Source organism: Parus major, chromosome 3 (genome assembly GCF_001522545.3).
Source record: "Parus major isolate Abel chromosome 3, Parus_major1.1, whole genome shotgun sequence".
Classification (NCBI taxonomy): domain Eukaryota; kingdom Metazoa; phylum Chordata; class Aves; order Passeriformes; family Paridae; genus Parus; species Parus major.
This window is the reverse complement of record NC_031770.1, coordinates 39,176,130-39,190,942: the sequence shown is the minus strand read 5'-3', so window position 1 is coordinate 39,190,942 and position 14,813 is coordinate 39,176,130. Positions and strand designations below refer to the sequence as shown.

Here is a 14,813-nt window from a genome sequence, read left to right as displayed (position 1 = left end):
GAAGCTGGTATCTGTCTTGGACTGGTGCACACAATGCTTTGGCTCATTACTGGGATAAGTATCTTTTTTTCTCTAGCTGCTTCTGATCAGACTTCTTTCCCTCTAGTGCACTGCATCAGAACAGGATTAAGGCTTAAGAGGGAAATCTTGATGTCAGGTTGCCCAGACACGTTATGGAGTCTCCTTCTCTGGAAATATCGAAAAGCCATCTAGACACAATCCTGAGTGTTCTAGGGGACTCAGCTTGAGCAGGGAGGTTGAACTATATGACCTTTCCAATCTTAACCATTCCATGATTCTATGATACAAATGAAAAGAAAAATCCTTGCACTAAATCCTTACTATGCTGAAAACAATGAGAGCTTTATTGTTGGCTTCACTGAGCTCAAGAAATCTCTCTCCCCTTGGGCTCTCCTAATACCAACCCCCCCTGTTCTGGGGGATGTAGGATATGCTTTCTCATTTTTACAGACAGGAAAGTGGAGGAAGACCAAACAGCTTTTCCCAAGCACAGGGAGAGGTGGTTCTGCATCACTGGCAAGTGCTGATCCTTTCATGCAGCCCTGCAAGAGTGGGCTTGGGTTGAACAGCTGTTTCATGGCTTGGGCTCTTTGCTGTATTTGACCCATGAGATGTTCATCTCTGCTTCCTCACAATGAAGGAGCTAGAAGTTAATTTCTTGGGTAATTACCCATTTCTGGGAGTGATGAAAATCAAAAATTTTAGTACTTGCAATACACTACTTCATATGTGTGTCTTCCTTTGCTTGTTTTGGTCCTTATAAGAAAAACAAACAACTACTGTCTTTCAATATTTCATCTGTTCTCTGTTATCAAATACCAGTGTCTCTCAGTTGGTATCATCTAGCAATCTTTTTTTCTCCCTGAGTCTTCTCTTTCTCCCATGCGATGTTCATCTGTGACTGGGAAGAGAAGATTAGGATGATCTTTCTGTACAAGGTCCTTTCATGATACCAAAAGTTATCACAGGAATCACAGCCTCCCAGCATCAGAAGGAGAATTTGTTCTATAGAGACCATTGCCAGGCCGGTATAAATTCAAAACAGATTTTTCTTCAGAAAAGAAAAAACAAACCTTCCATTGCCAAGACAGATTGGTTTGGGGGTTTTATTACAGTTTGGTTAGGCTTCCATTTTAGAAATGGGAAGGATCTGTTTAAAATTTATCAAAGTAGATTGAAAAAGTTGTGTTGGCACCACAGCCATTCAATTTCTAAACCACAAAAAACAATCATATTTGCAAGATTTGAAGCACTCTGATTTCCTCCAAGGTACGAGATGCTTAAAATAGGTGTAGCTGTTTTTCTTGATGGGCTATTCTATATAGTGTCTGTAATCACAAACATTGCCACTTTCAGATCAGACTCTTCTGATTTAAACTGAAAGCAGACATCACACTCCCAGACATTCATGATGAGTAAGACAGTTCCTGCTAATGCAGGAGACATTGAAGATTAATTGAAGCATTACCAGAACTGGCAGAGAGCTTACATAAAGCCTTAATTGATTTTACATTCTACCTGTGATATAATGCTGCCCTACAGCCCAGCTTTGACTTTCACACTCCCTTTCTCAGTCTGACTGCAATGTCTGCCACATGAAACTAATTAAGGAGGCAGAAAGTCAGCTGAGCTGGTGACAAAGAGGGAGGTGACCAAAGAAGGAGGACATGTTTGCCCACTTGGATCACCCCTTATTTTGGAAACAGTTAATTTGGGGTTTAGGTGATAGCAAGAGCAAAGATGAAGGCTATCTGAAAGAGGCACGCTGCCACCTAGTGAAAGTTGTGCTGCATGTGAGGAGCAAAGAGCCAGATTGTTGTACTACTGATGCAGTAGGGTGATCCTAGATAAAGTAAAAATGTTTTATCCTGCAGTTTTCCTACAGAATTCGTGAAGAACTACTGCTTTTTCATTTGAAATTATGAGTTTTTTTATTTCCTTTCTGTACCCATTTGCATACCTGCTTGTTACAACTGAGAAAAACCTCTATTTGTAAACATTGTGAACCTAGTAAGTCAAAGCCTACAGAAGTAAAAGGGGGTTGGACAAATATCTGAGCCATTCTCAGAACTGGACAAACCCAGGGTATCATATCTCCAGGATACCCATTATCCCCACAATGTCCTGTTATGGTGTGGCACTAAGAACCAGTTTCAGACTCTCTTTCAGATCCCACTAAGTTCTGGAAGTGACCCAATAATTTCAGGGTTGTGTAACCACTTGCTTATTAACCCACTCCACTAAGTATCATCACTGCCCCATTTTTCTGTCACTTTCCTTGGACTTGATTGTCCTTGGATATTGGAGGAAAACAGAGCAGGAGTGAAATGCAACAGTTTTTCAAAGAAGTTTTTCCCATAAAAACTGACATTAATACAGGGGAGATGAATGGAGGAACTAAAGAAATACAAATAAATAAATCAACCAGATAGCCTTTATATTATGTGCAGGAGAGAGAGGCAGAAGCACAGTTTTACCAGCTTTGTGAACAGGAGGACCTGTAGCTTTTTCTCTGTGTTTATTGGGGTTTTATTGTTTGTTTTTGGGGTTTCATTTTTTGGGGTTTTGTTTGTTTGATTGTTTGTTTGTTTTAGATTGGTTTCGTTTTTGGGTTGGGATTTTTTTTTTGCTGTGGGAGTTTTTTTGTTTGTTTTTTTTTTTTTTCCCAGGTAGCAAATGTTCGCTTAGCAGCATACCTGGCAGATGGCTGCTTTGCCACTCATCATTTATAAAATCTGTCAAGGCAACATTTTCTCAAACTGTTTTTCCTTAGCAGAATCTGGTCTTTTCTGTGATAGAATTCAGATGCTTAAATCACTCCTGGGTAATAGGGCTGCAGGTCAGAGAAAGACTTGCTGAATTTGTACATTCCTTTTTCATGTGCTTTGCAAAAATATCTATCTACTGGTCCATCTAAAGAGGACAAAACTCCTTGTGTGTCAGAACTGAATAAACAGAGGGTAATTTGCTTTTGTGGAAGATATAAAGGTTGGTGACTTCACTTTCACTTGGACCTGCACTGACCCACACAGGTATTTCTTCTAGTGTGCACTAGCACAAATGAAATCTGGACTTTACCCTTACTGCTACACCTTACCATCCTGTATTGGTATTGAACCTAGTGGTCAGATCTCTGCTGACTTCCATGGGTCTTGTTTGCCCCATGGGAAAAAGGGGCCAAGTTTTACCCTGCTGTTAACTCCAGTCTAAATGTGCCCACATTTCTTTATACAGAAGATAAGCCTTTTAACATGCATCTTCATTAGTCTGACATTAGATATGCTTCAGTGTGCATCCATTTGCTGTATCAAATCCAAATACTTGGAATATTTATCACTGTCATATGTATCCACAGTGTTGTTGGTAACTTTTATGTTGGAGGATATGTTTTAAAGTATTAATGAGCTCTTTTTTTAAGAAACATTTTACAACAGTGAAATATTTTTCTGCTTTGCTGCAAGTTGGATGGTCAGAGGAGTTCCAAGACTTCTGAGCTCCAAAAAAATGCACTCTTCTCTCTCACTGTGAAGAGGAAAGATGTGCTGAGTTTAACCAGCTCGTTTCAGCCTGGGCTTTGCTTTGCTCCATAGCACCACTGGACATTTTAATCCCATGGCAGCCACCTGTTCCAGGCAGATATGCAGCTATTGGAATGTCAGCAGACACAACCACTAGTCAGTGCTTTTTGTAGAATGGAAGCTAAAAATTCAGGAATGCAGATTAACCTATTTTCATCTCCCTCTTTCCTTCCTACAGGTCCTTAAACGCCAAGGTTATGATGCAGCCTGTGACATTTGGAGCTTGGGGATCCTGCTGTACACCATGTTGGCAGGGTGAGTGATGAGGTCCTCCTAGACCAGCAGTCTCCAGTGGGCTCAGCACTGCAGCACTGATTAAGCCTGAAAGGAGTCACAGATAGGGATTCTGGCCTCCTTGAGAAGTATATTCAGTTGTATAAAGCAAGAAAATAGATGCCAAGACTTAGAATAAGTTTTTTTTCTAGAATGCATAAATATCTTTGACACTTGACAAATTGTTTAGGTTTCTAACAGAAACTGCCTGTATGCACTGAGACCTAGACTCCTAAGGGGTTCACTCACCACTTGAGCAGTGGGAAAGTTTTCCATTAGGAGAGATGCACAGAAGTATAAAGAGCCTCATCATATTCACCTTATCCATGGAAGAATGTTAATTCATTCTACTGATACTTGTATTTTCTTCAGCTTCATTGTTCTTCATTTTTTATTGTTGTTGAAGTGTCTGAGCACCTCTAAAAGCTAAAAAAAAAAAAACACACACCCAAAAGTAGAGTTCAGATCCTATTTGAAAAATATGATTCAGAAAGTAAACTAAGAGATCAGCAAGAATAGCAACAGGCAGCAGAAACTTTTGAGAGGTACTTGGCAAAAATACTCCTATGTGTTGGCTAAAGTGAAATATTAAAACAAGAAGATCCAGGGAAAGACACAGATTGAAATAAGCAGTGAAGGATAGGAATAAGAAGTGCAGGGATGATTGGGAAACAAAGTGTGCAGACCCAATCTAGAGTTATCAGACCCCTGAATTTCATTTCTCAGAGTACGGTATGAGCACATTTATCACACCTAAGCTCAGCTTGCAGCTTTTCAGTGACCTCTCTAAACTGTTTAATCTAATCATTCAGCTGTGACAAGAATCTTGGATTCATTCCTAGGTTTTATACAGAAAACAAAGAGTTGGACTCTGACTTTCTGTTATTTGCATCTCCTGCCTTGTGGATTATAGGAAAGGTGCCAGGGGTCTCTATCTCATCTATTTTGTTCTTGACTATAGATGTGATCCAGGTCAGCTGAAATATAGCAAAACTTTCTGAGGAAGTTTCCCAGTCTACTAGGATGTCCAAGAACCTGTTTCTATTTGGCTGATGCCCTGGACTGCTACACAGCTGGAATCAGTAAAATAAAATTAACACATTACCCACAGCTACATTTGTTTGATTGATTATATTCAGAATTCTTTTTTGTTGACTATGAAGGAAAAAAAATCCAATATATTTGAATCGGGAATACAAATAGCAAAACTTAGTGGATATTCAGTTTACTTACAGGTGCCAGTAACTTGTATCTCACTTTTTCTGCACCTACCAGAGAAAATAATACTAACACAATCAGTTGAGGAATGCTTTTTTAGATGCCACCACTGCATTTATGAATGGTTTTGTTCTTCCTCACCACAGGAGATTAGTAGGAACTGACAAGTATTTACATCCAGGACTTTTGTCTCCTCCTATAATCACTATGAGCAGAGAGGGCTCAGACAGCCAGGACTACAGCACAGGCCAGGGATCATGTTAGTGCAGCTAGTGATAGACCTCAGAGTTTTTTCCAGTCCTTAGCTCTTACTGCATCCCTCCTGAGAGCTATAGATTGGAATAGCGTCTATCTCATTGGGCTGAACTGCTATGAAGTCTGAAGTTTTTTTGAAAATGAGAAAATACTGCACAAGGAATTGAATTTGTTACCAGAAACCAGGTGGGATAGGAAGCTGTGGCCAAAGCAACTGTTTAACAATCTAAAAACTGCTCTGGCAAGTTTAAAGAGAAGCCAGATGGAAAGAAAAATATAAAAAATCAAAAATATCTACCTCATGTAAGCCTACACAGCTGTTCAAAATTGCAGAGTAAAAATGGGCCTGGTAGATGGTAGTCAACTGCAAAAACCTTATCTCTTGTCACTCTCTGAAAACAAAAAGTGTATCTTCTGCATGTGATACTGATTTTGTCTCAAGCTGAGTGCATGTTACAAATAATTTCTGACTGGCTGGACAAGGAAGTAACATATCACAGGTAATTTATTTTGCCCAATAATTTTGACTTGCATATTATGGTTAACAAAGCATTGCAAAATAGATTAAGAAGGGTTCTTCTTTATTTTCCTTTTTTTCTGTTTCAGATTGTATTTTTTCTCTGTTAAAACTTCTGTTTCAGATTGTATTTCTTCTCCGTTAAAACTTCTGTCCTTTCTTGCTGTTACCAAGATACTGGTATTGGCAATAAAAAGTTGGCAATAAAGTAGAGTTAAAACAAGAGGTCAAAACCTGACTATTTTTACAAAGAATATTTCACTCCTAAAAAATGTTAACAGAACAAAAATTTAAAAAACAGTGAAAAAATCTGCCTTTTCCTCTACAGATCAATATGAGGAGCCACCAGATTGTACAGTTTGAGTGAAAATAAAGCAGCAGTATCAGTGGTACATTCTGGAACCAAACTCCTGTTGTAATCAGTGGCAGTTAATACTAGAACCTAAAAATCATGTACTTGCAAATTACATAGTTTTTTGTTTTGTTTTGGTTTTTTGTTTGTTTGTTTGTTTGTTTTTAATAGATTCACTCCTTTTGCAAATGGACCAGATGACACCCCAGAGGAGATTCTGGCCAGGATTGGCAGTGGCAAATATGCTCTTACAGGAGGAAACTGGGATTCAGTATCTGATACTGCAAAGGTCAGTGAACCCTTTCTCAGATTTTCTCTCAAGATTTAAATACCACAGAACTCTTTTTCTGGTGCAACTGCTCTTCTACAAGAAGTGTATATTTGTCAATGCCACAGATGTATAGTCTATCCATGAATCACCTTTTTGCTTCCCAGTTAACCAGGAGCAGGCAGTTTTAATTCCTGGACAGTTCACAGTTTAGGCTGCCCATCTATCACAAGGCAAGGAAAACCCCAGGAGAAAAAAAATCATCTGGTGCTGAGATCTTTAGGCATGAAGTTGTGCATTAGTCTGTGAGACAGGTAAATTGGCAGGAAAATTGCAAGCTTCCAGTTGCCCAGCATTAATCAGAAGCTTCTACAGGCTTTAAAGATTCTTGCAAGATATTTCATTTTTAGCAACTGTTAGTACCCAATGGAAAAACATCGATACTTTCCACCACAAAACTGCAAGCATTCCTAGTAACATTTATCTTGCTATCAGCACCTATGAGCCTCACAGTGGATTTTTTTATCAGCTGTCCAGTTTTGAAGTTAAAATATTTAGATGTTGTAGAGTTAACCTAATTGAACTTAAGTTGCCTGAGTGTTGAGTTTCTGTTCTAAGTGTCTCTTGTAAGCATGCCTCGAGGTCAGAGAGGAGATGCCTCCAGATGGCGTCCTCTCCCTAGGTGTTTATCACTCCTACAAGGCTGCCAGTAAATAAGAGTCGTTCAATAAAATGAATACCCTCCACATTATGTTTTGACTGGATTATTAACTTAGAGCCGAACATTACACTTGAAAATTTTGAAGATAAGTCCTGACACTTAAAGAACATAGAGCCTGTCTAAAGTGCATCACTCTCTCCATTGTACATGCTAATGATGACACTGTCAACAGGAAGATCTTAGTAAAACTGCACTGCTATTAATTGCTTTCTCCCTGTTTTCTTCCTTTTCCACCCAGGACATTGTGTCTAAGATGCTTCATGTAGACCCTCATCAGCGCCTCACAGCAGTCCAAGTCCTGAGACATCCATGGATAGTGAACAGGGAGTACCTGTCTCAAAACCAACTCAGCAGACAGGATGTTCACCTGGTCAAGGTACCTCCTACACCCTTTCCTCCTCCTAGCTTGAAGAATGAGCTGTCATTTGTATAAATAGTCTGAAAAGTGATAGAGGAGTTGGGAAGATTATTTGCCACAGAGGCTAAATTTAATATGGCACCATATTAACTGTATTTTTGACTGTTGCCCGCTCAGTATTTTTAACTTTGGGCTGCATTGTAATAACCTGGTGGCACATACTGCTCTTCACCATTCTGAATCTGAGACACTCTAGCTGTCTGCCAGCCTAAGTGTTATCATCTCATGGAAATTGTGCATGTGTGACAGTTTTTTAGGATACTGAATAGGGGAAGTAAAAAGCATCAAAGGATTGAATTCCAGCTCAAAGTTTTCTCTCTCTCTCTGTTTTACAGGGTGCAATGGCAGCCACTTACTTTGCTTTAAACCGAGCACCTCAGGCACCAAGGTTGGAGCCTGTATTGTCATCCAATCTGGCTCAGCGGCGAGGCATGAAGAGACTTACCTCTACCAGATTGTAGCAGTACCCCCAAAAAGGCCTCCTTGAAAACCCACTGTTTATTATTTGAAAAATTCATCTTTACTTGGCTAGCAGAACTTTCTTGGACAACCTGCACATGAAATTGCCAGAACTAGCAGAAACCCACGTAAGGCAAAGTTCTCATTTGCTACATCTTCTCTTTTACATTCCAGCCAGGGTCCTGAGTTTAACAACTTCACAAAGATGTGCCAGTTTTGCCAGTAGCTCTGTTTCTTTACTGAGATAAAGCCAAACAAAATAGGCGAGCTCCATCCTTTCCACCCTAGGAAAACTATTTTTGAGTCCGTAAGATGTTCCATGGGAACAGTTTTCATTTTGTTTCTCAAGAAAAGCACTTTTTGCTACGAAGAACGCAGTCGGGTTAGAATGCCGTTCCAGCATGTGTCATGATGAAGTGACTTGGCTGGTCACCAGTAGACATCTACTGATCTCCACTCACCCCAGCAAGAGTGAAGGCTGCAGAGACACGAGTAACACCTTATTTGAAACAAGTGCTATACATCATGAGGTAGAGGGAGCTGGTGGTAGTGGTGGAAATACCTTCTGTTTTTGAGGAATCTTTTGCACTTTGCCCCTGCCTTCTCTGGAATGAAGCTAGCACCTCTCAAGGAGAGTGTGCCACCAGCTCTGACTTGCTCAAAAGTCTCAGAGAGCAAAAAATCTCTGAAGAACTTGGTCTTCTGAGGAAAAGAATGGGTCTTATGGGACTGTGGGAAGGCATTCACATAAAGCAGGGTGAGTAGGAGCCTGTGGATCAGGCAAGAGAAAGGTGTCTGGTCTAGGCAAGCAAGCAGGTCTGGGGAATCAAACATAGGCAGGGAAAGGCGTGAGTGGCTTTGAGGACAATAGGCAAAATAATTCAAAGGCAATTAGTGTGCAAGTGGCTGGGGGTCAGTGATTCCCTCTCAAAGCAGGGGACAGTCCCTCTTCAATGGCTGGTGCAGAAGACAGTGGGCGGGTGGGCTCCCAGGGGCCAAGTGGGTCTGTGCAGCCATCCTCCCACACCATCACCCAGACTGCTCACCAACACTCCAGAGTGCCACACTGGAGCAGGAGAGGCCATTTCTAGTCATTGCTCCCTGCCCTCCCCTGGCTGTTGACCCAAATCTGCCTCCATCACCCAACATTTCATGTCCCTGCCTGGGTGTTCTGCTCTAGCAGAGCTAAACTCCCCGTGCCACATGTGTGCAGAGAGTACCCACTTCTGAAGAGTTCAGCCAACTCTGTTACAAGCTTTAATAATAATAGGTTATGAGGAGAAATGGGAGGATGCTCTGCTTTTATATTTATATGAATATGTACATGTGTATTTATATACATATAAAACAAAAATTCTATGCCCTAATACCTGGATTTTCCAGGTTCAGGGAAAGAAAACTTTTGTTGAAATGGTCTCTGCAAAATGGACTTTTTTCTCATTCCCTGGTTTTGAAGAATGCAAGCAAGGTTTGTGGTGCCAGATGTGAACTATTTTTTTATTCTTTTTCTTACCCATCTTGGCTTATTGGTGGTCACAAGCTGACCAGGATTCTTCTTTGTACTGCTTTTGTTAATTTTTGTTTTCTGAGTGAATTTTGTCACCTCAGATGCTTCGTGGGAAAAGCTACTGTGCTGTGTTGGCTTTTTTCTGTTGTGACAGGGGAGAAAAAAAAAAAAAAGAAAAGAAAAATGTGAACATGGAGCTTCATATGCTAGACATGGTAATGTTTGCTTGCTGGGTAGTTTGTGCATCTTGGTGCTGAACTGGAATTACCAGATCACTGCCTCAGAGTGTCCAAGGGGTTTCATTTGCTATAGTAATATTCTTCCTAAAACTATCTCTGCTTCAAAGTTGACTGAAGTTTGTTTGCATTAGTCTATTTTTAAATTTAAATTTATTCTTAATAATTTAAACTAATATTTAATGTTCAAGTTTATGTGCTGTGCACACAGGATCACTGCAAAGCAGCTCTCCTTGAAGCCCTTTTCTTTTCTAAAATAAACAATGCTGTGAAACTTCACACAGAGGCTGAATTGGCTGGGACTGATGAGTGCAAACGCACAGGTGGGTGTCTGTGCTTCTGTACACAGCAGCCCACATTCTCTCCTCTGGCAAAGCTGTGCTCAGTGTCAGCTTTTTGCTGCCTTTAGAATTTTCTGCTTGTTAGAAGTTAAATCTCACACGTTTCTGCTAACAGCACACCATGAGGATATCCACCTGCAGGGTTATCCTGGCTGGTGCAGAACAGCTCTGGCCAGGCCTTGTTTCCCTTCAAGTGACTTCTCTCCTGGCACAAGGCAAGGTGGGCATAAGGATGCATAGGGCAGCCTGGAGGGAGGGCTGGATTTTCTGAGGTCCCAGCTGATATGTGCTGTTTTAACAAAATGGTTTTTTAATGGTTTGAGTAATTGTATTGTATTGTATATGAACGGAAAGACTGTTGAAAATACTATGTACAGTTTTTGTCTCCCTCTGGGATTTCCTGGTCATCTTGCATTGCTCCAGTTTTCTTTCTCCCACAACCACTGGAAAAAGTCTAATTCCCTCTAGATATACTCAGTCTTAAATCTTTGAGCATTTTTTTTCAACTGAATATTATTGTAGGCCAAGCTTACAGGATGTTGCTCTTCCCAAAGTTTAAGGGTTTGAATCTCTTCCCAACTTACCTCTTTCTAACCCACCAACTGTTAACATAGAGACACATACAGACCCTTGCATCTTAATGCTCATTAATTACTTTATAAGCCTATAAATAACTATAAGCCCATACACATAGTGGGCTTTGTTTATTAAGGTTTTATTTCCAGTGCATCCATATGTGTCTGTATGTAAACACGTGCACAAAAAAGGTGCTGTCCCAGCTTGTCCAAATAAGGGTAGAAGTGTAGCCAGAAGCTGAGGTGATACTTGGAGAGTTTTGTCTGCAGTGTTCTTTGAAATCTGTCATTGATAACAGTTTTGGGTGTAGAAAAAAAGGCTGTGCCCATACACACCATCCAGCCTCTCCTCTGTCCCAGATGTGTGCCCCCATGCACTTCCAAGGGGAAGTCCTCTGCAGTCCTGCCATGGGATGTACTCTTCTGAGGGTTTTTTGACCTGTTCCAGTCAAGGGAACCCAATTAAACCTTTTCCGCTGTCAGTTTTGCTGTTCCAACTCACTTGGACTGAAATACAAGAGCTTCCATCAGCAAATCCAAGGGAGGCAGAAAGGGAGGAATATGCCACTGGAAGTCATTATTGCAGACTGATAGCACCCACCACTTCCCCTGGCGCAGCTGGATCCAGGAGAGGATGCTAAGTTGTGGCCTAATTACTGCAATGGCTGCTTTTACACCAGCATCTCCTTTCTGGACTCCTGGCCATGGTATTGCTTAGCAATAAGCACTTTTTTCTTTTTCTAGGAAAATACTGAAAAAGGCTTAGCCTCTCTTTATCTCTCTATCTCTCTATACAACCTTAAGAGACTTATTAAATGTTTATGCTTAACTCCTGAAAGTCTAAAAATGTCTTTGAATTAGAACATACTATCTTGCAAGTTTTTAATCCATAAAGTGACCTAGTGCCTTAGGCTATTACAAATATTATAGTTACATTTTTAACCATCAAGTTGCACAATTCAATGAGTGTCCAAGGCATACGACAGTGTACCCGTCACAGACATAGCTCATCTGGAGACCCATTTCAATCACAGAAGGGTTGGAAAGGACCTCTGGAACCCATCTAGTCCAACCACCCTGCTAAAGAAGGCTCACATAGAGCAGGTGGCACAGGACCACATCCATGCAGTTTTTGTTGTTCAGTCCCAGGAGAGAAGTGCAGCAAGGAGGAGGCATATCCCCACATTTTGCAGAGTTGGATCCCAACTCTGCAGCTCCAGGACCCTGAAGAAACCAAAAGGCCCTGATGAAGAATATTATGGGAAGCATTGACCTAGTTCCTCTACAGCACCACAGCTTGTCTATAGGGCAGAGGAGTGGGAGATGCTGCTCAAAGGGAGAGCTGACCCCTGCCCCAGCCCCTTAGGAATTTTCTCTTATTTAAAATCTGTTTAACTTTTTATAAGCAAGTTTTAACAGAAGATAGCATTTATAAAGCCTATTTCAGCAAATGGCAAGTGACCCTCATGGACACATTGTTATAAATCTCTGCATTTGAAAAAGAAGTCTATCTGAGAACAGATTCTGGTTTGTTTCCTCAGAAAAAAAAAATAAAAATCTTCAGTTCGCTAAGAGCCCAGGGTGCTGGGGATAGCCCAAGCAGAGAGATGAGTGCAGCACATTTTGTGTGACACGACATCATGACATCACATGTGACACTCTTACAAGGTACATATTCTGTGTCCCTGTACTTCATCTAACCCCGGATATAATACTGGGCTCTCTTTTCAGCCAGACCCTTTCAGCTCTCTCCAACAACTTATACCCAGCTCTGGTACCTCTGAATACATTCAAACCCCAGTCAAGTACGCAATTGCTGTGTGTCTGTGATATGAATTATGACAGGGCTTGGCTCATCCCCTGAGCCATGGATGGCACAAAGGTTTCTTATGCTGCTGGTCTACTGAATTTATGCCAGCATATGCAAGTGCTGACACTAAAAATGGCAGTTAGTCACTTTCTCTTGACTTCAGCTGCCCATCTGTCCTTTCACACCTCTCTTAGCCAGGTCACCTGGGGCAAAGCAAATGTTTGTGCGTCAGAACAAATGGCTGGGGACAGCAGGAAGGCAACAGAATCAGTTTAGCCAACAGTGATGTCAACACATTGGAGTGGCTACAAGTTCAGTGTCACCTCTGTCCCTGTGTTGCTGCATTATGCTGAGCAGAGCCCAGGTGTGGCTCAGAGTCAGGGATATAAATGATGTGATGTTTGTACAATAGCAGGTTCCCAATGCCAAGCCCTGTGCACAGAGAGGTGGACAAGTCCAGGCTTCTGAAAATTGGCCACAAGTTCATGCAAAGTCACTGTAACCAGAAGGTGTAGGGCCACAGATGGCATGTCATGGGGAAATAATGTTGACTGTATGTATTTTTGCTGCCATTCACTTACTAAGAGTGATAAAACAAACCCTGGGTTTTTTCTAAATCATCCATTTTTACAGAGGAACTTCTTGATTTTGGGGCATGCTACAGCTTTCTTGATCCCTAGGAGTAGGGCAGTCAAACACAGAAGATACAGGAGATTACTATAGCAGAAAATACATTGTAGCTTTCACTGGAAAATTATTTTCAGGCAGGTGTTTTGAAGCACTCTCTTAGGATATGTATATGAGAAATGCCAAAGCAAATATTTAGAAGCAAAGTTCTTTTGTTGAACATCCAGAAATGACACTGTAAAGCAAGAGCCATGTGAGCTCCAGATTTACATATCTGCATCCTAAAAGACAAGCAAGGAGCACAACCCTCAGATATTCCTTACATTAAAATAAAAGGCCTAAAATAATCTTAATAAGATGCTTTAGTATAGTTAATTTAAAAAAAAAAAAAAGTGAAATGTGCAAGCCAATTTTTCCTTTTCTTTTTTCAAGTATACATAATTTTCCTTTAGAAGTGTATATTCTTACCTTCTAGCTGACCCTGATCCTGAAATCTTGTGTTGCCTGAAAACACTGCAGCTAAGCTGCTTCTGGTACCTCAGTTCCTGTGTGAACACAGTCCCACATTCCTCCCTCCATGCCTGTCCACAGCAAACACACATATTTGTGTACCCTCTCCTATTGCAAAAGTTAGCAAAAACATGAGAATTTAAACTCTGAAGATGAAATTAAAAGTAAGGTTCTCAGTGTGTACAGCAGAACTAAAACTCATAATATTCAGGTGAAGGGTGGGTTGAAGCCTGTGCAGAACAAAAATGTTACAGAGTAAATAAAGTTACAGTAATTCTTAAGAGCCAAATTTTATCTAAACTCTCTTCACAGATTTGCATGAACCTAGACCCTGCATTTCCAGGTGCAACTGTGTGACAACCCATGTATGTCAGCCAGCATCTGATCATGCATGTCATCACAAAGCTTGCACATGGAGATGTGATGCCAACATTTGCAGCCCAAAATTTGGAGAAGTTAAGAATTTGGCCTTTTTTTGTCATCCTGTATGATGTAAACCACAATGTTCAGTGTTGAACTGTTCAACCACTACTTCTTGCTTTGGTATACATAGTTACAGAGTCAACTTGTGCTCCACTGTGTCTCCTAAATGGATGTTATGGACAAATTTTTCAGAAATGCTTTAGCCTGAAAGGAAAATAAGGAAAATGCATGCCTTCTTTGATGAAGGCAAGTTTTGAAAGGAGAGGCTGGAAAATATGCATTTGAAGTGCAGAAAATGAAAACCAGTTGCTAAAAGATTGTTTCTGATTTGCTACTCAGAGCCAAATCTTGCTGCCTTCACTCCTGTGTTAATTCCTTAATCCATATGCACCTTCAGTGACTCTCGTGGGAGAGCTCTAAGTCCTCTTTCCTGTTGCAGTAGTGGAGTCTGGCCATTAGGTGATGACGTCTGTAAAATATTTACTTGGGTAGTATTAAATTGACAGAATATGAACCATGATCTAGCACTTTGTTTACCGGCTCCATATTCATGTTTACAAAATGATGATTTCTGAGGCTCACGCTTTTTATGTTTCCTGTATGAAAAGGGCAGCCAGTGTACAGATCTTTGTTATGTTTACCAGCGTTTCTGAATAGATTTTTTTTATAGTACATGGTTTTATGAAGTGTAATATTTTTATAGC

General features: G+C 40.7%; 1 protein-coding gene across 1 annotated transcript in view; it reads left to right on the top strand.

The window, feature by feature from the left end:
• LOC107202385 (ribosomal protein S6 kinase alpha-2) overlaps window positions 1-11,444 on the top strand; it is a 157,715-nt gene extending 146,271 nt beyond the window's left edge. Inside the window, exons 18-21 of the mRNA XM_015623089.3 lie at window positions 3,778-3,854; window positions 6,386-6,503; window positions 7,442-7,579; window positions 7,957-11,444. Coding sequence (XP_015478575.1) covers window positions 3,778-3,854; window positions 6,386-6,503; window positions 7,442-7,579; window positions 7,957-8,082 — 459 coding nt within the window. The 3' untranslated portion in view covers window positions 8,083-11,444. The remainder of the gene's footprint in view (window positions 1-3,777; window positions 3,855-6,385; window positions 6,504-7,441; window positions 7,580-7,956) is intronic.
• The last annotated feature ends 3,369 nt before the right edge of the window (window positions 11,445-14,813 follow it).